Raw genomic sequence first — 23,761 nt, forward strand, 5'->3', positions numbered from 1 at the left:
AGTCATTCTCTGTTCTGGTTTAGACAGCGTTTATATGTATATTGGTTGTTTTGATGCGGTATTCATCTTTGTGTGTCATATATATATCTATATATATATAGATATATATATATATATATATATATATATATATATATATATATATATATACAGTATATCTCGGAAACACACAAAGAGAAGCCTGCAACTAACTAGAAAAGTGATACAATATGTTTGCTTAAATTAAAAATAAATTATTTCTGATAATAATAACCTGATGACGATGCTGGGGACAAAAATATGAAAACAACAAAATGAAGAGAAAAGAGTACCTCTAAAAGCCCTCAAGCAAATGTAAATGATAAGTTGATTTATTCAGAGGAAAAAAACATGGATTACAGAAAATATATTAAAACAGTCTCCTTGGAACCCCTGAGACAAGGAATCAAACCTAAATACAATGTTATAGATAAGTGTATGATCTAAATTGCAAGGCAAGGAAAAACCTACAATAGAAACCTGCTCAATAATCTAAAGACCGGCCGCTCAAAAATGAGACTCTGCTGGAAAACTACAAAAATACTCTACCTATATGCGACTAAATAAATAAATCAATGAAGTACCACTCTATCACAAATGACAAGTAATAACATGAACAGATAATCACAATGGAAAAGCCTCATGTGGAGTATACTTGCAAGTAACGAAATAGTGTGAAGCATGAGAGTCCTCAGAGAGAGAATGGAGTAGCATGAATTGCAGAGAAGAGTATCCAGCTGAGATCCAAGGTAAAATTAGGGGGGTCCCTGTGGGAGTACACACACAGCCTCGACGTACGTTTCGCAGACTTTTGCTTCGTCTGGGGGCTTAACGTAATGGCGTCCAATCAGGCTTAAAAGGACGCTAACAAATAATGTAATCCAATAAAATTTCGAATAGCAGAGCAGCTGGTGGGTGAGGATCCAATGAGGAGTAAGCACTGAATTAATAAGAGTGTATTATGATGCCCAGTTGTATCTCCGATCCTACAAAGAGTTTCCCGATTGGTCAGTATGGCCCATTCAACCAATCACAAGTGCAGAGGCATCCAGTATCAAAATATCGCGAGAGAACAAACAGTAACTATCAACTGCGGTGGAGTAGCAGCAGGAACCATTGCACAGCGTTGGAGATGGATGTCCAGCGCTGACGTCGCGTCATAAGGAGCTGTAATTTCGTCAGTATGGCCCATTCAACCAATCACAAGTGCAAAAGGCATCAAGTATCCAAATATCGTGAGAGAACAAGCAGTAGCTGTCAACTGCGGTGGAGTAGCAGCCGGAACCATTACAGAGCGTTTGAGATGGTTGTCCAGCGGTGACGTCGCGTCATGAAGAACTGTGATTTGTTCTCCCTCCGTCAGATCAACTGATGGTCCCAGGACTTGGCATAAATCAGCATCCGACTGTAAAAGATGCCAATGTTTCTGGATTGCCCTACGATAATTCTGCCAGTTCTTGTCATATGTGACGATAAATCTGATTTTCCTGTTTGTTCCGCTTCGCTGTCCTTCCCTTTGTCCGAGGGCTTGATCTCCAGGTCCCGAAGATCTTGTTGTTCCTTAATAGTGCACGCCTGTCCCCAAGTCAAATTCTTAGGGCCTTGAAGCCTTACCAGGCTGGAGAATTCATGTGAGACCAAATCTGCGAAAATCTCGATCTGTGATGATGTACGGGAGCTTTATTCCCGTCGGGACAGCATAAATATGAGCAGCCTGTGTCTGTAAGCTCTCGTCTGTCCTCTCTCAGTGTTTGAGAGAGATTGCCCCAGGGACCCCCCTAATCTTACCTTGGATCTCAGCTGGATACTCTTCTTTGCAATTCATGCTACTCCATTCTCTCTCTGATGACTCTCATGCTTCACACTATTTTGTTACTTGCAAGTATACTCCACATGAGGCTTTTCCATTGTGATTATCTGTTCATGTTATTACTTGTCATTTGTGGTAGAGTGGTACTTCATTGATTTATTTATTTAGTAGCATATAGGTAGAGTATTTTTGTATTTTTCCTGCATAGAGTCTCATTTTTGAGCGGCCGGTCTTTAGATTATTGAGCAGGTTTCTATTGTAGGTTTTTCCTTGCCTTGCAATTTAGATCATACACTTATCTATATCATTGTATTTAGGTTTGATTCCTTGTCTCAGGAGTTCCAAGGGGACTGTTTCAATATATTTTCTGTAATCCATGTTTTTTCCTCTGAATAAATCAATTTATCATTTACATTTGCTTGGGTGCTTTTAGTGGGACTCTTTTCTCTTCATTTTGTTGTTTTTATATATATATATATATACATATACACACACACTTTTCAATGTATCAAATAGAAAAGGGAGACCGTGTAAGTATGGAGCCGAATTGCTGGACCTGAGACAGTATCGGGAGTCTCTCTGATGCTAAACTGGAGCACCAGATGTATCTGCTTTTTATTCATACTATAGAACCGTACCGTTTGTTACTATGTTGCAGTAAGAGGACATTGCTATTCTTATGGCTGTTGATCTGACTCTCTATGCTGTGTTTTTATACTACACGATTATGTTGAGACACAATCCTGAATCGTCGCTGTATTTTGCACTGCTTGATAATATGTTTGACGATGGACAATGTGTTTGTGTTTGTTCCCCTGTCTTCTCTGACTCAGTTCGGCATTGTTTTCTGTTAATATTAGGTTAGAAAGCTTATACTAAATACTGCATATTTGCCCAATAAGACGAATTGTACTAATAACATTTCTTCTGTTTCTCTTTTATACAGGCACAGCTAACATCCAACAAATATAAATCGAGGAGCCTCCTATCTCCGCACCTACCAGAGGAGCACTGCCCACTCCCAGCATGGATCCACACTTATTAAGTGAGTAGAGGAGAGATTTTGGTGACTTAAAAATTTGTAAGGGAATACTGTCGGGTCTTTGCCCACAAGCGCCTCAATCTCCCTCCCCACTCCCCCCCCCTCCCATCTCTTTCTCTGGACCTCCTCTTTTCTCTATCTCTATTCTTGACCTATCCTTTATCAAAAAGTTAGCACAAAATAATGTATAGGATTTACAGATGCAAAAAATTATTGTGAAAAATTGTAGTTGTGTTAAGAAAGTTATCACAAAAATTTAAATTTAGATGCACCAACCGTGTGATAAAAATGTAAATTGTGATGATATGTAAGCAAACCAATAAGAAAATTGAAACAAAAAAAAAATCTGCAAGGGAGGGAATATCTGGTTATTCTGCAGTTTTTATGTGTCAAACACCCTAACACATTAATCTTGTTTTCTTCTAAAACCATCAGCAGGTAAGATATAATATGTCTTCAACTCCAAGTAATTTTCTGCCAGAAGGGCGAGTAACACATTTCTTTACAACATGTATTATATTACATCAATATCAGAAGAGCCCCCACTCCCAGCATTACATGATGGATTTTCCTTTCCTCATTGCCAGGTTTCCCAGTGGTTGTGCCGGAGGAGAGGTTAGAGGTTAAGTCAGAGACAGAAGAGGCGAACCCTGAGGAACATCTGATCACAATAAAGAGTGAAATAGATTCATTTCCTGTTGGGGGTAAGTACCCCGACATCCTCACTTGTCTTTATTCAATTTGTTTAAAAAATGGAAAACAAAAATCAATTCCTGCGCCCCTACCAATTGGGCTAAAGTACACTAGTGATATTTTCCATTTTTCCATTTGAAGTCTTTGTAACAAAGGAGACCTTTGGTTGCATCTTTTGATCAAAACAGGATTCAAGCCGCCAACCTCGTCAAGGTAACCTCCGTTTAGAAGGTACCAGCACCGAGTTCCGGAAGTGGAATCCCGCGGGGGAAGAAATAAGCGGTGCACTGCTTGAAAAAAAGTAATAAGGCTGGATCGCTCAAGAATATATTCCAAATATTTGTGGGGCCATTGGCAACATCATAACAATGAAGAGAACAGGCAGAGAGAAACTCTGACGTGCTTCGCACGTGTGCGCTTTGTCACAGAGGATTTTTCTCTGTTTTCCATAAATGTGAGGCCAACCCTTTTACCAGCTGCATACTTCACAAAGGGAGAAGCGCAGGTAATATGTACAGAATTTGTTTTCCATAAATGTTAGGCCAATACTTTCCCATGCTGCATACTCCATAAGGGCATTTAATTATAGTGTCACTGATACATTCTGTCATAGGGGTAGGTTTGGGCTCACCTGGTTTCTTTGTAGCTAAAGAGTTCCTTGGAGGTGTATGGCTCCTCCCTTCAGGATAGAGCTCCTTACCAATTCTCCAATTAGCATAAAGGTATTCTACATCTCATTGTCAGTCTAAACTTCACCCGCCACGGAAGAGTAGTTATGGCTGACAGAAAGAAGAGATATGTGTAAGTATTAGTATTTCACACTAGCGTCTTTGTGCACCCACAGTTTGCCTTTTATAATAAGGGAACTTTGTTACTGGCTTTGTTCAGCTTTAAACTACACCAAATCACATAAGCATATGCTTCATTTATTTAACCCCATCAGGGCACTGTCACATACTTCACAAACTTTACTCCATAGAACAATAAGAAAGTGCATATATTTTTGGGGGCGTGTCCGGCACGCCAAAGAACATGGACGTGTGAGAGCTGAGCTCCACAGGCCCCAACATATAACCATACTCACAAATACCCTTCAATCCACCCCCCGACCCTAAAAAAAACTACCTCCTACCACATAAACACCCCGCGATGACCACCAAACAAAGAGCGGCGCCGGGCCAGGGCGCAATCAATTTCTTCCCGCAATCTCAGTGGAGCTCGGATCCCTCGCCGAAAAATCAAGATGGCGCCGGGCCGAGTACTGCACGAGGCCCTAAACAGCAGGCCGCGGCTAAGGAGCAGAGAGAGCCAGCGCAAACCCCGGAGTCTCTCCCCACGAGAGAATTTATGCGTGACCTGATGTCTGGCATGCTGGATGAGCTACATGTCTCTATCCAGCGAGACCTGAAAGCAGCCGTCACGGAATTGAGGCTGGAGATAGCGGGTCTCACGGAGAGAACGACGGCGCTGGAAACGAAAATGGAGGATTCCCTCCAAACGCAAACGGCCACTGATAATGAGCTATACAGACTGGGCATGGAGATCAGCTTCTTAAAGGATAGCTTGGAAGATCAAGAAAACCGCGAGAGAAGGCAAAACCTGAGGATCCGTGGTATCCCTGAGACAATCATGCCAGATCAACTCCAGGCATACCTCCGTGGACTCTTTACAACACTATGTGCAGACCTGGACCCGAGGGACCTCGAGATGGACAGAGCCCGTCGTGCCCTCGGGCCCAGATCAGATGACCCGCACAAATCCAGAGACACCATAGTCAGGCTGCATCATTATCTCACCAAAGAGAGGTTGATGTCAGCCTGCAGGAAGGCTAACCCCCTCGTGTACCACGACGACAACCTACAGATTTACAATGATCTTGCTAAACAAACCATCAATAAAAGAATGGAGCTTAAACCCCTGACCACTCTCCTCAGAGAAAACGAGATTCAGTATAAATGGGGATTTCCATTTAAACTGATCGTCGTCAGGAATGGAAGGACCCACATTGTCAGACACCCCACGGAGATGACAAGAATGGCAAGGGCAGTGGGACTATCCCCCCCTCCATCGTGGAGCGCTGACCCACAGGATCACCAAGACCAAGAGAACGAAGGCCCTGCAGTGAGGGCATCCGAGCGCCTGACAGGCCGCAGAAACAGAAAATAAAACCTTAAAAACAAACCTTTCTGCTTTCCCAGTTCGAGTACTGCACTGTCACGTTGCACCGCATGAGGTCCCTCACGCAAGCTCCCTGCACAGAAGCTGGAACAACCCTGGAGCAGCACAACGAGGAACACACGGCACAAACCAGAAGAGGGCGCCATTCCTGCCTGGAATTGCGAGCCGAGGAGACCGCCTGTGGATCCAGAATGACCAGCACAGAGCGCCGATCACGTGCCCAGGAGGAGGAGCCAACCAGGGGACCGGCACAAAGCTTACCATCTGAGTCGCAGTAAAGTAACCCTTTGGGTGGGGGGGAGGGGCTGGGCGTCGTGGGTGGGGGAGGGAGAGGATTCCTTTATGGAGATCAGACGGACGGAGACCCTCCACAGATTCCCGTGCCTGTGCCGCCCCCCCTCCCCCCCCTCATTAATCCCTGGGCTGCAACAGCCGGCAACCCAGAGTGCTTGGTCACTCACAAAGTTTACATCCTGACCCACCTGAGGCACGAGATCGGGCCCCCCCTCCACCAACAGAAAACTGTAAGTACAATTTTTGCTACGAGTGGGGCCTCTCAGCATACGGGAATAAAACCTATCTGTGCTGGTGTCCTCTGAGCCCCCACAAATACACTCCAGACCAGACATGCGCACAGCAACAAAAAGTGACATGTGCTTACCTTCATCCCTAAAAGGTTTAAAGTTAGTAGGAGTTATTAGTAACGCTGCCCCTACCCCATCCTAACCCATCTATTCCCTGCTCACACTCCCTCCCTCCACTCGCCCCCTAGCGTTTTCCCCTCCTCATCCCCACCCCTCTTTTTCCCCGCCCCCTAGCTTCCATATCCCCTCCCCGTCCCCCCCCCTCTGCTTCCCTTACCCCTTCCCCAGCCATCCCTTACTAGTCCAAAAGAGAACGCTCTTAAACTCAATAATCCTGGAACCCACCGCCAACTAGGACGGCGCCAACCAGCAGACTGAGCACAGAATGGACCCAAAGAAGCTCTAACCAGAGCCACTGGTCTCAGAGAGACTCATTGTAACCTGCACAATGTTGGCCCAATTAGCAATCACATACACACGTCGTGGACTATACACAAGGCAGCAGCTACACCAATATAAATGTCCCCCCTGGTAGTCGGCCATACAAACTGTGGATTCCTCCCCCCCCCTCCCCCTCCCCCCTCCCCCTCCCTTCCCTCGCCATCCCCCCCTCCCCCCTCTCCCTTCCTCCCCCCCCTCCCCCCTCCCACTTCCACCCCCCCCCCTTTTTTTTTTTCTCCTCCCCCCCCCTCTCTCCACCCCCTCTCCCTTCCACCCCCCCCCCTCCTCGCCCCCTCTCCCCTCCACCCCCCCATCCCCCCTCTCCCCCCCACCCCCCCTCCCCCCTATCCCCCCACCCCTCCTCCCCCCTATCCCCCCACCCCTCCCTCTCCCCTATCCCCCCTCTCCCCCCCACCCTCTCCCCCCTCTCCCCCCACCCCCTCCTCCCCCCTCTCCCCTCCACCCCCCCTCCCCCCCCCCACCCCACTTCCGTCTGTCCCCCCATACCCCCCTCTCCCCTCCGCCCCCCCCCCCTTTCCCCACTGCCCACCCCCACCACCCTCCCCAGGACCACCCTCCCCCTCTCCCCCCTTCCTCTCCCCAATTAGGCACGAAATCCAACTGGCAATCCCCCCCCGTAATCACATGCACCCAATGCCCCCCCCTCCCCTCCCTTCCAACCCCAACCCTTGAAATGGGTCCAACCTAAATATTACTCTCGGGGAATCAAAAGAGACTCAGTACAAAGCCACAGGTTTATCTCAAATGTGACCCAGTGTGCTCACACTCATGAATCACATGTAAAGTCTAAATGCCTATCCGATAGGCTCCTGGATGCCTGCGCATAGACATCGCATGGCAACAAGTGGTGTAAAATGTATTATGACTTTGAGCATGCCTCAGTAGAGGCCAATGTGTGCTGGGCCCGAACTTGCCCAAAGGTAATCATTATGTGACAAATATGCAATTCCGTAAATATCTAAAAGGTACAGATCACCAACCCAAAGATAACACAAAGATAACACAACACTTAGTAATGCACTACTTAACCATCACATTCAACGCAATAACACACCCAGTTATGTGTCAGGAACCAAACCACAACCAACACATAACTCAAACACACTTGCTTCACACTCCGATTACCTATAAGAAGTGCAAATTAGATATCAGCTGACAAACATTGCACCGAACACGGACTCTGACCTTCTTGACACATTCGGAGTATTACCCAAAAGGCCTACGCCTCGGACGAGACAAAGCCAGAAGAACCCTGTACTACAAAATGTATAACTAAAACAATGTTCCCCATACCAATGTTAACAAATGATATCACAATGTGTACCATATCTTATCAGTATGCAAAAGATGTTATAACAGTACCATATAACACACGGCTGCTCAACTACAGACCCTGATCTACACTTTTCTTCCTCCCCTCCTGCCTGCCCCCCCCCTCCTTCCTTCCCTACCCCCCCCACCTCGTTCCTTACCTCCCTAACAACCACTCCCCGCCCATCCCCCCCTACCCCCCCTTCCCCCCCTCCCAACACCAATCCCCCCCCTCCCGCAGTAGCCCCACCTCCACCCCCCCCTTCCCATACCCCTACCTGTAACCAAAGGTCGAAGGGTCACACAAGCAACAGAGGGCCAGGACCTCACTGTTGCACCCCTGACCTCGGGCCCCGGACCCACCCCAGAACGGGTACATCTACCCGAACGCCGGTCTCTCGGAGACAAGGCAAAACCACATTTAGACCTTTCCAAGGCCTATTCTCACTTCTTCTTCGTCTGCTGACCCTGTCCCGGCAGATCTATCCCTCTCCCCCCCTCCCCTCCCCCAACCACCCCCTCGCCTGAGCAGCCCGACTATAAGCCCTCAAAGAAAGTCATAGAAGCCATACCCCCTACTTTAAAAAACTGCACTCCCGTGCACAACATCTCCCCAAAAAATGGGAGCAGGGTCTCAGCTAGTGGGAAAGCTGAGACCTCAAGCCCACGCACCATAAATTTAAAGCATTAAAATGGCAACGTCAGCCCCGATTAGAGTCAGATCTCTAAACGTAAAAGGACTGCAAAATCATAGAAAGCGACGATTGGCCCTCCAGGACATGAAAAAAACAAGGGGGGACATTATATTCCTACAGGAGACCCACTTCACATCCCAGGACCCCCCAAATTTATTCAAAAAAATGTTCCCAACAAGCTTTTTTGCTTCATTCAGCAGTAAGAAAAGGGGTGTAGCTATCCTGATCAGACAAGGCACCCCATTCAATCATATCAAAACAGCGGACCCAGAGGGTAGATTTCTAGTGGTGTATGGCTCTTTAGCGGGCTCGACAATTGCCCTGATCAATGTATACGCCCCAAACGAAAACCAAATTGAATTTCTACAGACTGTTCTCGAGGGCGTCGACCCGGGATATCTATCCTCGATGATAGTGGGAGGAGACCTAAATATGGTGCTAAACCCCACCGAGGATAGATCAACCACGATGGGACCCCCCCGCACAACCCACTCCCAGATCAAGGGGAAAAGGTTTATTGGAATTCTAAATGAATTTTCATTAGTGGACATATGGAGATCCCAGCATCAGGGCCAGAGAGACTATACCTTTTACTCAGCTCCTCACCAGACTTATTCTCGAATAGATTATTTCCTGACCACAAAAAACGTACTGGCGGCAACCACTGAATCAGACATTGGCTCTATCACATGGTCGGATCACGCCCCAATCACCTTGACACTATCACTCCCCCTTTGAAAAAACAACAAATTACTCTTGGAGATTTAACGATTCGCTATTAAATCACCCTGAGATAGAAAGGGAAATAAGAGCCTCACTTAAGGACTATTTCCTTTTCAATACAGGCACAGTTTCCTCTCCAGCAATCCTATGGGAAGCCCATAAGGCAACCATCAGAGGGAAAATCATCTCCATCGCCTCCCATAGGAAAAAAGCCCGCCTAATACAAATCAAGGAACTAACAGATAGCATTAAAACAATAGAACAAGCCCATAAGGCAGACCCTACAAAAAAACTATATAAACAATTGCTTGCAACTAGATCAAAACTTAGGCAAATTCAGCTGGAGGATGTGGAAAAGGCCCTAAAATGGACAAACCAACTGTACTACGACAAAGGGAACAAGGCTGACAGACTCTTAGCAAGTAAACTAAGAGGGGTGCAAAAGCGATCCCAAATAACAGCTATCAAAAGTAAATCTGGTGAGATACAATATAGCGAGAAAAAAATCGCAGAGGAATTCACTAAATACTACACCGAGTTATATAACCTCAGATCCAAAAATGACCGCTCTCCACCAATAACTAAAGACAATATAACACAATATCTGAATAAATGCCAACTCTCCACCTTAACGGTGGAGGAGAACACAGTCCTCAATGCTGAGATTACAAAAGAGGAACTGGAAATGGCGGTCAAATCATTAAAGATCACCAAGTCACCTGGCCCTGACGGTTTCACCAATGTTTACTATAAAAGATTCCTGCCCACACTATCCAAACATCTTCTAGCTACATTTAACCATTTCATGGAAGGAAATCAGATTCCCGCGTCAATGTCTCTAGCTAATCTGGCCATCATTCACAAGGACGGCAGAGACCCGATGCAGTGTGGAGCTATCGTCCAATTTCCCTACTTAACAGTGATCTCAAACTATACAGTAAAATTCTGGCTAACAGATTAAATCCCATCTTACCGAGGCTCATAAATATAGATCAAGTCGGATTCGTAATGAGCAGACAAGCCTCAGATAATACTCGGAAGATAATCAACATAATTGAGCATGTCCACCTCTCGGGGACCAAAGCACTTTTATTAAGCCTAGACGCAGAGAAGGCGTTCGATAGGATAAACTGGCAATTCCTGGACCAAACTATGCGTAAATTCGGCTTCAAAGACGCATACCTAGAGGGGGTCCGTAGATTATACCACAACCCATCAGCAACGGTAAAACTACCAGGCGGCAATAACCAGAGGTTCGAGATTACAAATGGTACTCGACAGGGGTGCCCCTTATCTCCTCTCCTCTTTGCACTAACCATAGAACCGCTGGCATCAGCAATAAGGCTCAATAGAGACATCCAGGGAATAGAAATTGGACAAAGGCAGCACAAAATATCCCTATTTGCTGATGATGTCATACTAACCCTCTCCAAACCTCAAATCTCCCTACCCAACCTTCATAAAGAACTCCATGAATTTGGACAAATTTCAGGATATAAAATAAACCAAGACAAATCGGAGGCCCTGAATCTAAGCCTGCCAGAGCCAGAGGTGAAACTCCTCAAACTAAATTTTGACTATCGTTGGAGCTCCTCCTGTATCAAATATTTGGGAGTTAAGATATCGAGAACTTACCAAACTCTTTACCAACATAACTATCCGGCATTGCTCAAAAAAATCAAACAAGATCTAGACAAATGGGGAGGATACCAAATATCATGGATCGGGAGGATGGTCTCGGTTAAAATGAACATACTCCCGAGATTGCTATACTACTTCCAGACACTCCCGGTCCCCATCCCTGGCTCAGAATTAAAGAATATTCAAAAATCAATTTTCCACTTTATTTGGCAAGGTAAAAAACCTAGAGTCGCCAAAACGGTTCTTCTGGCCCCAAGGGGAAGAGGAGGACTAGGAGTCCCAGACGTGTCAAGATACTTGTGCAGGTTTTCAAATTGGAGCGGAGCGCTGGGTGACTCAGGATTATGAAAAAGAAAAATAAATGCAATAGTGCAGATGGTATAACAATGATAGTCTGAATAAAAATGTTCTCTGTAATAGTTGTACTCACAGATTGTACTATCAAATATAAGCGTATCAGAGACCCTTCTCTCTCTGATGGGAGCCCTTTAATGGATACCCCTCAGAGTGGTGTGTTGATACAGGAAGCTTGTAGTATGGTTGGTCAATTATTCTCCCAGGGGTATGTGAAAGTAAAAGAGAGAACGCACAATAGAGTAGTATAGTCTAAATTGTATTGGCAGCAATCGATAAATATATGTATAATACACTCACATTTTGTAATAAAATTATGTTCGAGGGAGAGGACAGCTGTGGATGGAGAACGCCGGTTTTTCCAGGAGCGGCGGAACCCTTCCGCATACGTCACGGATGCCCTCGTCACGTCCTGTGTTGTCTTGGGTCAGGGCGGAAGAGGCTGCCTGGTGTGTCCGTCTCCTGATGGTTTGCCAGCAGTTGTCTCCCGATCTCCTCAGCACAATCACCTCCCACAGCGGATCGATTCTACGCGTTTCGCTGTGGCTTCTTCAGGAACTCTCCCTCGAACATAATTTTATTACAAAATGTGAGTGTATTATACATATATTTATCGATTGCTGCCAATACAATTTAGACTATACTACTCTATTGTGCGTTCTCTCTTTTACTTTCACATACCCCTGGGAGAATAATTGACCAACCATACTACAAGCTTCCTGTATCAAGACACCACTCTGAGGGGTATCCATTAAAGGGCTCCCATCAGAGAGAGAAGGGTCTCTGATACGCTTATATTTGATAGTACAATCTGTGAGTACAACTATTACAGAGAACATTTTTATTCAGACTATCATTGTTATACCATCTGCACTATTGCATTTATTTTTCTTTTTCATAATCCTGAGTCACCCAGCGCTCCGCTCCAATTTGAAAACCTGCACAAGAACCATCTGGACCTGAACAGTCCGCCTTAAGGGTGTAGAGCTGCTTTTTTCATTATTGTATTGCACTTTAATATTTATATATTTTTTCACACATTGGTGAAGGTCACTAAACACAATTTGTGTATTGATTATTAATTGAACATCACTGTCACGTATATCACATAATTACTTAATTATTTAATATTCACTTATCTTTGAGAAGCGCCCGGTTTTTATTCTGTGTCAAGATACTACCTGGCCGCACAACTGCGACAGGCGGTGGTCTGGAACACTAGCCCGAAACAATACTGTTGGCTAGGTATAGAAACACATTATGCCGGGACGCCCTCACTACCAGCTTGCCTTTGGTCCATGAGTAAGGAAGACATGCCAAGTAACAAATTCCAATTAGGCCCAATGAGACACACCTGGGAAATTTGGACGAAATGCAGATATAAATTTAAGCTCATGTCACCTCACTCCCAACTTACACCAATTGTTGACCTCCTGAGCTTTGGGCAGTTCCTGAGTTATCAAAATCTACGGACCAAATATGAACTAAGAGACCTAAACATCTTCAAATACCTACAAATTCGGCACTTCACTCAAACATTATCCCCAACGTTGGAATTTCCCCCTCTCACTGGCTTTGAAAGGCTCTGCAGGGAGCCCGGCCATCAGAAAGGTCTTATAACGCAAATATGTGCAGAGCTTGAGAAAGCCTCAGAAGCTCCGACGCACGACTATATGCTGCATTGGGCAGCAGAATTGGACATTGTTATAGACCGAGAGGATTGGGAAAGTATTTGGGAAACAGCCTCAGGAACTTCCATATGCACCACAATAAAAGAGAATATTTATAAAATCCTGTTTCGCTGGTATCTCACCCCAGCCAAAATTAGCCAAATCTACCCACTGGCCTCCGACCTATGTTGGAGAGGCTGCGGTCAACGGGGGGACATGGCCCACATCTGGTGGTCATGTCCAGAAATTCAAAAATACTGGGAAACTATACATAATCTTATAAAAGAGGTCACAGACCTCACAATCCTAATTGAACCGCTGACCTACCTATTGGCCAGGCCCCTAGAGACACTGGACCGACCAACAGGCAAATTAATCTCCCTTATTCTCACGGCGGCCAGATGTGCGGTGGCAGCCGCCTGGAAGAAGGTGTCTCCCCCCTCCAGACAGACGGTGATAAACAGAATCAATGATGTAAAAGACATGGAGAGACTGTCTGCATTTGTGAAAAGGTCCACTACCACCTTCAACAAAACTTGGGATCCGTGGTACACACGTATGACCCAGACCAATAGAACTAATACATAAATACAGCCCTGGAGGCCATCATGAGAGATGGCAAGTGTTTGGGCGGATCAGGACGAGGGGGTGATACACCCGCTTCCCCCCCTCCCCCCCTCCTCCCCTCTCTCTCCTTTCTCTTTCATCTTCTCTCTGTTTCAACTCCATGCTACCCTGATTGACGTCGGAGGAACAGGGGGACGTGGAGTCTCTTTCTTTCAAAATGTTAAAAACTGTATTAGGCCGGGGGCGTGTCGATGACGTCGACCGAGACGGAAGGGTAAGAGGAGAGCTCCTGAGACCCTAATGCTGCAAACGAATTAAATATAGATTTACCCCGACTTTCCCGACCGCAAAATATATGCAGCAAACCTCTAACCACTCAGGCATGTCCCATAAAACAAAAACCCAGCCCGGGCAGAGCGTTACAAAGTATTTCCCCCCGGCGAAACAGAGCTCCGACTCGGGCTTGAAAAAACAAGATGGCGCCTCCCCGCCTGGCGCACGTGGAGCAAAGTCGCCGGCAACGGAGCGGGACCGGCAGCAAGAAATGCCGCCCACGGAGGAAGGAATAACAAAGGCCTTCCTAGAGGAGTTGCATAATAAACTTTACCGATCCCTACAGTCCAACCTGCGCGAAGCGGTGGACGAGTTAAAACAGGACATACAAGGCCTAACAAAAAGAACCGTAGCACTGGAGACCAAATTAGAGGAGGCCCTCAAACATCAAGAGGCCGCGGACAAAGAAATTAATCGGCTGGGTGCAGAGGTGCGCGCCCTACAAGACGACATCGAGGATCAAGAGAACCGCGACCGCCGCCAAAACCTCAGAATAAGAGGGGTGCCGGAAGCGGTTCTCCCAGGCCAGCTCAGAGAATACCTCAGAGACTTCTTCACCACAGTCTGCGAGGATCTGGAGGAAAGAGACCTCGAGATCGACAGGGTCCACCGTGCGCTGGGCCCGCGATCGGATGACCCCAACCGGAGAAGGGATGTGGTCGTCCGAATGCACAGATACTCGACTAAGGAGAAGATAATTAGTGCCTGTCGGGAGAAGGACTCGGTCTGTTTCAGAGACGAACCCATACAAGTCTATAGTGACTTGTCTAAGAAAACGATCGACCGCCGCAAAGAACTGAAGCCACTGACTCTCTTACTAAGAGAAAATGGAATAAAGTATAAATGGGGGTTTCCCTTCAGATTGGTAATACCACATAAAGGGAAATACTTTATCACCCGTTACCCGGAAGACATACCTCAGGTAGTGCGAGCTCTGGGACTGACCCCCCCTGCATCCTGGCCCGTGGAGGAACGCGGCCCTCAGAGACAGGAGCCTGAAGATCCCCCGACGAGAGCCTCTGAGCGTCTAGCGGGGCAAAGGCAACCAAAACAAAGATAACTCAGCCGTGATACAGAGCCCCAGGCGAGCCGGAGCAGTCAGAAGATTGCGGCAGCCCGTCGAGGCGAGATCCCACCCGCGGCTGGATCAAAGACCTTACCAGCCCTTGGTAAGATCCCCTCCGAAGGAAGATCCTTTACTGGTACTCACCCAGACCGGTCCCGTCTGGCCACGCAAGCGGGAAGAGGAGACATCGACTGCCTTCAACGCCGGATCAAGAGCGGAGTCTCGCGAGGCTACATCATCCCCCCGTGACACGGCCTGGATTCTGCTTTCCTCCGGCAAAGCGGAAGCGGAGGACCCCCTCCAGACGGAGCGAAACAACCCTCCGACCAGGACGTTGACCACCGGACAGGGTCTATACAAGGTCCCAGGGGTGATTTGAGGCAGTTGCCTCTCCCCCGAGTTTTGAACACCTCCCCTGATGAAAGACCTGCTCCAGAAGGGTCTGTGGCATAAAGTTTAAGTTGTACATAGTTAGAATATGTGTGCTGTTAGTTAATATACCGTATTTCCTCGATTCTAAGACGCACTTTTTTTCCCAATTTCACATCTCTGAAATAGGGGTGCGTTTTAGAATCGACGTACTAAAAAAAAAAAAAAAAAAAAACCTGCTTGGGGGCGCTGCAGACGGAGGGCGTGCAGCTTTCAGCGTTTTAACAAAAAGCGCGGTAGCCGTCTGCTTGAACCACGGCCCCCCGCCCGCTCTCCCCCTTGTCTCAGTTGGTTGCTTGAAGTGCTGCCCCCCCCTCTGCGACCCACAGCAGTGCGGCTGTAGCGGCACCACCAGCTGACCGCCCCTGACTGCTACTCACAGCTTCCAGCCCCACGAGCCCTCTGCTACTCACAGCTTCCAGCCCTCTGCTACTCACAGCTTCCAGCCCTCTGCTACTCACAGCTTCCAGCCCTCTGCTACTCACAGCTTCCAGCCCTCTGCTACTCACAGCTTCCAGCCCTCTGCTACTCACAGCTTCCAGCCCCATGAACCCTCCGCCCCCCCCCCCTCTGCTACTCACAGCTTCCAGCCCCACGAGCCCTCCGCTACTCACAGCTTCCAGCCCTCTGCTACTCACAGCTTCCAGCCCCACGAGCCCTCTGCTACTCACAGCTTCCAGCCCTCTGCTACTCACAGCTTCCAGCCCTCTGCTACTCACAGCTTCCAGCCCTCTGCTACTCACAGCTTCCAGCCCTCTGCTACTCACAGCTTCCAGCCCTCTGCTACTCACAGCTTCCAGCCCTCTGCTACTCACAGCTTCCAGCCCCATGAACCCTCCGCCCCCCCCCCTCTGCTACTCACAGCTTCCAGCCCCACGAGCCCTCCGCTACTCACAGCTTCCAGCCCTCTGCTACTCACAGCTTCCAGCCCCATGAACCCTCCGCCCCCCCCCCTCTGCTACTCACAGCTTCCAGCCCCACGAGCCTTCCGCTACTCACAGCTTCCAGCCCTCTGCTACTCACAGCTTCCAGCCCTCTGCTACTCACAGCTTCCAGCCCCATGAACCCTCCGCCCCCCCTCTGCTACTCACAGCTTCCTGCCCCATGAACCCTCCGCCCCCCCCCTCTGCTACTCACAGCTTCCTGCCTCATGAACCCTCCACTACTCACAGCTTCCAGCCCTCTGCTACTCACAGCTTCCAGCCCCATGAACCCTCCGCCCCCCCCCCCCCCCTCTGCTACTCACAGCTTCGGCTGCCAGCCCCACGAGCCCTCCGACCCCTCCCTTGTCTCTGTCACTCTGTGTGTGTATGTGTCTCTCTCTGTGTGATTCTCTGTCACTCTGTGTGTGTATGTGGCTCTCTCTGTGTGATTCTATCACTCTGTGTGTGTGTATGTGTCTCTGTGTATGTGTGTGTGTCTCTGTCACTCTGTGTGTGTGTATGTGTCTCTCTCTGTGTGATTCTCTGTCACTCTGTGTGTGTATGTGGCTCTCTCTGTGTGATTCTCTGTCACTCTGTGTGTGTATGTGGCTCTCTCTGTGTGATTCTATCACTCTGTGTGTGTATGTGTCTCTGTGTATGTGTGTGTGTCTCTGTCACTCTGTGTGTGTGTATGTGTCTCTCTCTGTGTGATTCTCTGTCACTCTGTGTGTGTATGTGTCTCTCTCTGTGATTCTCTGTCACTCTGTGTGTGTATGTGGCTCTCTCTGTGTGATTCTCTGTCACTCTGTGTGTGTATGTGTCTCTCTCTGTGTGATTCTATCACTCTGTGTGTGTATGTGTCTCTGTGTATGTGTGTGTGTCTCTGTCACTCTGTGTGTGTATGTGTCTCTCTCTGTGTGATTCTCTGTCACTCTGTGTGTGTATGTGTCTCTCTCTGTGTGATTCTCTGTCACTCTGTGTGTGTATGTGGCTCTCTCTGTGTGATTCTCTGTCACTCTGTGTGTGTATGTGTCTCTCTCTGTGTGATTCTATCACTCTGTGTGTGTATGTGTCTCTGTGTATGTGTGTGTGTCTCTGTCACTCTGTGTGTGTATGTGTCTCTCTCTGTGTGATTCTCTGTCACTCTGTGTGTGTATGTGTCTCTCTGTGTGATTCTCTGTCACTCTGTGTGTGTATGTGTCTCTCTCTGTGTGATTCTATCACTCTGTGTGTGTATGTGTCTCTGTGTATGTGTGTGTGTCTCTGTCACTCTGTGTGTGTGTATGTGTCTCTCTCTGTGTGATTCTCTGTCACTCTGTGTGTGTATGTGTCTCTCTCTGTGTGATTCTCTGTCACTCGGTGTGTGTTTGTGTCTGTGTGTGTGTGTCTCTGTCACTCTGTGTGTGTATGTGTCTCTCTCTGTGTGATTCTCTGTCACTCTGTGTGTGTATGTGTCTCTCTCTGTGTGATTCTCTGTCACTCGGTGTGTGTTTGTGTCTGTGTGTGTGTGTGTGTCTCTGTCACTCTGTGTGTGTATGTGTCTCTCTCTGTGTGATTCTCTGTCACTCTGTGTGTGTGTGTGTATGTGTCTCTCTCTGTGTGACTCTGTGTGTGTTTGTGTATGTGTGTGTGTCTCTGTCACTCTGTGTTTGTGTATGTGTCTCTATGTGTGTCCCCCTCCCCACCACTGTCTCCCTCCCCCTCCACTGTCTCCCTCCCCCCCTCCCCTCCACTGTCTCCCTCCCCCCCTCCCCTCCACTGTCTCCCTCCCCCCTCCCCTCCACTGTCTCCCTCCCCCCCTGCCCTCCACTGTCTCCCTCCCCCCCTCCCCTCCACTGTCTCCCTCCCCCCCTCCCCTCCACTGTCTCCCTCCCCCCCTCCCCTCCACTGTCTCCCTCCCCTCCACTGTCTCCCTCCCCTCCACTGTCTCCCTCCCCCTCCCCTCCACTGTCTCCCTCCCCCCCTCCCCTCCACTGTCTCCCTCCCCCCCTCCCCTCCACTGTCTCCCTCCCCCCCCTCCCCTCCACTGTCTCCCTCCCCCCCTCCCCTCCACTGTCTCCCTCCCCCCCTCCCCTCCACTGTCTCCCTCCCCCCCTCCCCTCCACTGTCTCCCTCCCCCCTCCCCTCCACTGTCTCCCTCCCCTCCACTGTCTCCCTCCCCACTCCCCTCCACTGTCTCCCTCCCACCCTCCCCATCCACTGTCTCCCTCCCCCCCTCCCCATCCACTGTCTCCCTCCCCCCTCCCCATCCACTGTCTCCCTCCCCCCCTCCCCATCCACTGTCTCCCTCCCCCCCTCCCCATCCACTGTCTCCCTCCCCATCCACTGTCTCCCTCCCACCCTCCCCATCCACTGTCTCCCTCCCACCCTCCCCATCCACTGTCTCCCTCCCACCCTCCCCATCCACTGTCTCCCTCCCACCCTCCCCATCCACTGTCTCCCTCCCACCCTCCCCTCCACTGTCTCCCTCCCCTCCACTGTCTCCCTCCCCTCCACTGTCTCCCTCCCCCCTCCCCTTCACTGTCTCCCTCCCACCCTCCCCATCCACTGTCTCCCTCCCCCCTCCCCTCCACTGTCTCCCTCCCCCCTCCCCTCCACTGTCTCCCTCCCCCCTCCCCTCCACTGTCTCCCTCCCCCCTCCCCTCCACTGTCTCCCTCCCCTCCACTGTCTCCCTCCCCACTCCCCTCCACTGTCTCCCTCCCACCCTCCCCATCCACTGTCTCCCTCCCCCCCTCCCCATCCACTGTCTCCCTCCCCCCCTCCCCATCCACTGTCTCCCTCCCCCCCTCCCCATCCACTGTCTCCCTCCCCCCCTCCCCATCCACTGTCTCCCTCCCCCCCTCCCCATCCACTGTCTCCCTCCCCATCCACTGTCTCCCTCCCACCCTCCCCATCCACTGTCTCCCTCCCACCCTCCCCATCCACTGTCTCCCTCCCACCCTCCCCATCCACTGTCTCCCTCCCCCCCTCCCCATCCACTGTCTCCCTCCCCATCCACTGTCTCCCTCCCACCCTCCCCATCCACTGTCTCCCTCCCACCCTCCCCATCCACTGTCTCCCTCCCACCCTCCCCATCCACTGTCTCCCTCCCACCCTCCCCATCCACTGTCTCCCTCCCACCCTCCCCATCCACTGTCTCCCTCCCACCCTCCCCATCCACTGTCTCCCTCCCACCCTCCCCATCCACTGTCTCCCTCCCACCCTCCCCATCCACTGTCTCCCTCCCACCCTCCCCATCCACTGTCTCCCTCCCACCCTCCCCATCCACTGTCTCCCTCCCACCCTCCCCATCCACTGTCTCCCTCCCACCCTCCCCATCCACTGTCTCCCTCCCACCCTCCCCATCCACTGTCTCCCTCCCACCCTCCCCTCCACTGTCTCCCTCCCACCCTCCCCTCCACTGTCTCCCTCCCCTCCACTGTCTCCCTCCCCTCCACTGTCTCCCTCCCCTCCACTGTCTCCCTCCCCTCCCCTCCACTGTCTCCCTCCCCTCCACTGTCTCCCTTCTTCCCCATCCCCTTCTCCCCATCCCCTTCTCCCCCATCCCCTTCTCCCCCATCCCCTTCTACCCCCATCCCTCCATTCCCTCCTTTCTCCCCTCCATTCCCTCCTTTCTCCCCCCCTTCCCTCCTTTCTCCCCCCTTCCTTCCTTTCTCTCCCCCCCTTCCTTCCTTTCTCTCCCCCCCTTCCTTCCTTTCCCTTCCCTCCTTTCTCTCCCCCCTTCCCTCCTTTCTCTCCCCCCCTTCCCTCCTTTCTCTCCTTCCTCCCCCCATCCATTCTCTCTCTGCTCATCCGATACTGTCTCTCTCTCTCCCCATTCTGTGTCTGCCTCTCTCTAGTGCAGATAAATGTATGCTACTGTTTGCTTAAAAAAAAAAAAAATCTGCACATTTAATATATTGGGGTTTTTTTTCCCACAATTTTTTTTATTAAATCAAGGGTGCGTCTTAGAATCGATGGCGTCTTAGAATCGAGGAAATAGGGTAGTTACAAGTTAATGGTAACACTGTAATAGCTATATAGACTGAAGCTCCAGAGGGGAAAATGATTATCACCCCCCCCCCTGCAATGCGGCCATTTACCCAGATAACCTGCCCCTCTCCTCATCCCAGCCCTCCCTTCCCTATACCCCCCTCCCTGCCTCCCCCTCTCCTTCCCTCCCCTCTTCCCCCACCCTTCCCCCCCCTCTTCCCCCACCCTTTCCCCCCCCTCTTCCCCCACCCTTTCCCCCCCCTCTTCCCCCACCCTTTCCCCCCCCTCTTCCCCCACCCTTTCCCCCCCCTCTTCCCCCACCCTTTCCCCCCCCTCTTCCCCCACCCTTTCCCCCCCCTCTTCCCCCACCCTTTCCCCCCCCTCTTCCCCCACCCTTCCCCCCCCTCTTCCCCCACCCTTCCCCCCCCTCTTCCCCCACCCTTCCCCCCCCTCGTCCCCCACCCTTCCCCCCACCCTTCCCCCCCCTCTTCCCCCACCCTTCCCCCCCCTCTTCCCCCACCCTTCCCCCCCCTCTTCCCCCACCCTCCCCCCCCTCTTCCCCCACCCTCCCCCCCCCTCCCCCCTTTCCCTTCCCCCCCCCCTCCCCCCTTTCCCTTCCCCCCCCTCCCCCCTTTCCCTTCCCCCCCCCCTCCCCCCTTTCCCTTCCCCCCCTCCCCCCTTTCCCTTCCCCCCCCTCCCCCCTTTCCCTTCCCCTCCCCCCTCCCCCCTTTCCCTTCCCCTCCCCCCTCCCCCCTCCCCCCCCTCTCCCATTGTCCCTCCCCTTTCCCACTGCCCCTTGCTTACTCCAATGAATAGACCAGGATATCCAAAGGTAGCAAAGAAATTCTGATCATAGAATGTAGACTGTATATCTATATGAGGAGGTAATTGATGAAAAAGCAAATGATTGTATAAACCACTTAAATCAAAAGATGTCTAAATGTATGTGTTTCAACCCTGTATACCTATAAGTCCCCCCCCACCCACCCTTCCCCCCCCCCTTCCACCCCCCCCTCTTCCCCCTTTCCCTCCTTCCCCTCACCTCCCCTCCCCCTCCTTACCCCCACCCCCAGTCAAGGTTATTGTAAATCCCAAGACTCCCATAGGTACCAGAGAAACTCGGATCTCCCACTGAATGTTGCCCCTTCCCACAAGGCAGTGATTAATGTAATGACATATTGCCATGCAGTTTATAGGAAACATGATGACTTCATGGTGTAAGAACCACCTTCCTGTACCCCTTGTTACACTTTGATACTCCCCGCCTTTTCCCCCCCCCCTCTCCCTATATCCCTCCCCCCACCCCCCCCCCCCCACTCCCCCCCCACTCTTTTTTCCCCGTCCATCCTCCTCCTTTCCTCCTCCCCCCCCTCCCCCTTCCTTCCCCCCTTCCCGCCCCCCCCCTCCCACACACCCCCCTCCTCCCCCCCTTTTCCCCCCAGATACAGAACTACCCAGGAATACAACTCACACCCGCTTAGATTAGAATATGCCCACTAGGCCAAATAAGGGGAATAAAAATAACACCTCGCTAACCTAGTCTAGCCTATAATAAACAGAAAGGGTACCCAAAGTCAGGAGGCCCTTTCAAGATTGAATAGAAGTAATCAAAATTAAAAGATCAAAGCAGATTTCAGGCCCCAACACCTGACGACCAACTTTCCCTCTCCACATACCCCCCAAATTGGCCCCGACCACCCTTACCCCTTCCCACCAAATAGAGGCAAGTCTCACTCTCATGACTCCCCCCTCATCATAGGGAAAACAAGAGGGAATAGTGGGTAATACACGGATCTATAGGGTCCCTTCCTCGCCCATTCCGGTCGGTTATCGCCACCGGACTCACCCCCTAAGGGTGCTTTACCCGACAAACCGACTGCCCGTTAGGTCGGTCTTGTTCCTTTAAGACCAGAACAAGGTCTATTTTCCTCTCTTTCTGTTACCTGCTGAAACTATCCCAGCAGGCCCCCTCCCCCCCCCCCCCCCCTCACACCCTGGTTAACCAAGGCCCACAAAAAACGAGAGTACCATCTAGTTACGCACATAGCCACTGGTCCTTGTAAGGATAAGCAGGACCTAAAAAGCTGAGATAGAGAAGGGTGACAATGGCCAAACAAGGACCAATTAAATTAGTATCTCTCAATGTAAAGGGACTACAGAATAATAAGAAAAGAAGGCTAGCTCTTCAAGAATTAAAAAAGCTCAATGGTGATATTGTCTTTCTCCAGGAGACGCACTTCACTGCGCAGGAGCCGCCTAAAACATTTCAAAACACGTATCCTATGAGTTACTACTCATCATTTAGTAGTAAAAAAAGGGGAGTAGCTATATTGATTAGACAAGGCACCCCCTTCAATTTAACAAAAGTCACAACAGACCCAGAGGGTAGATTCGTGGTGGTGTATGGATCGCTGGCGGGGTCCGCGATCGCCCTGATCAACCTCTACGCCCCCAACGAAAATCAGACGGATTTCCTAAGAAAAGTATTAGAAGAAACTGACCCGGATTATTTGTCCTCCTTGTTAATAGGAGGTGATTTAAATATGGTACTCAACCCGACAGAGGACAAATCGACCACACTGGGTCGGCCACCCCCGCCCCAAGCAATAAGATTGGGGAAAAATTTCAGGGACATTATAAAGGATTTCTCCCTAGTAGATATTTGGAGAGCACAACACCAGGGACAAAGAGACTATACTTTTTTCTCGGCCCCTCACCAGACCTATTCTCGGATTGACTGTTTTCTTGCCACCAAGAATGTACTAGAGGCAACAACCGACACAGACATAGGTCCAATCACTTGGTCAGACCACGCACCAATTTCTTTATTTCTCACGGCCCCATTTATAAAAACATACACATATAATTGGAGACTAAACGATTCTCTTCTAAACAATAAAGAGACAGAAAAAGAAGTCAAAAGAGCCCTCAAGAATTACTTTAGACTAAACTTAGGCACGGTAGACTCCCCAGCTATCCTGTGGGAAGCCCACAAAGCGGCTATTAGAGGCCAACTTCTCTCGATAGCATCATATAGGAAGAAAGTCAAAGTAAAACTAACCAAAGAGCTCACGGATAAGATCATACAACTAGAGCAGCAACACAAACTGAACCCGTCCAGGAGAATTTACAAATTACTGACAGCTACCAGAACCAAATTAAAAGATATACAATTGGAAAATGTAGAAAAAGCCTTAAAATGGACGGGTCAGAGGTATTACGACAAAGGGAACAAAGCTGATAGACTTCTTGCTGGCAAGTTAAGAGGCGTACAAAAAAGATCACAGAT

The 23,761-nt window shown here is 49.9% G+C and overlaps 2 protein-coding genes across 5 annotated transcripts in view; one reads left to right on the top strand and one right to left on the bottom strand.

Moving 5' to 3' along the window:
• The window catches only part of LOC142488368 (uncharacterized), a 56,870-nt gene extending 52,581 nt beyond the window's left edge, over positions 1 to 4,289 (bottom strand). Inside the window, exon 1 of the mRNA XM_075588811.1 lies at positions 4,195 to 4,289. The gene's annotated coding sequence lies outside the window, so the exon portion shown is untranslated. The remainder of the gene's footprint in view (positions 1 to 4,194) is intronic.
• LOC142488335 (uncharacterized) overlaps positions 1 to 23,761 on the top strand; it is a 78,586-nt gene that overhangs the window by 5,150 nt on the left and 49,675 nt on the right. For 2 of the 4 annotated variants that reach the window (XM_075588719.1, XM_075588718.1), the window contains exons 2-3: positions 2,775 to 2,873; positions 3,458 to 3,574. In XM_075588719.1, coding sequence (XP_075444834.1) covers positions 2,855 to 2,873; positions 3,458 to 3,574 — 136 coding nt within the window. In that variant the 5' untranslated portion in view covers positions 2,775 to 2,854. Of the gene's footprint in view, positions 1 to 2,774; positions 2,874 to 3,457; positions 3,575 to 3,751; positions 4,069 to 23,761 lie in introns of those variants that run through there. The other 2 variants (XM_075588720.1, XM_075588721.1) reach the window with 2 other exon arrangements.

This window comes from Ascaphus truei, chromosome 2 (genome assembly GCF_040206685.1).
Source record: "Ascaphus truei isolate aAscTru1 chromosome 2, aAscTru1.hap1, whole genome shotgun sequence".
Classification (NCBI taxonomy): Eukaryota; Metazoa; Chordata; class Amphibia; order Anura; family Ascaphidae; genus Ascaphus; species Ascaphus truei.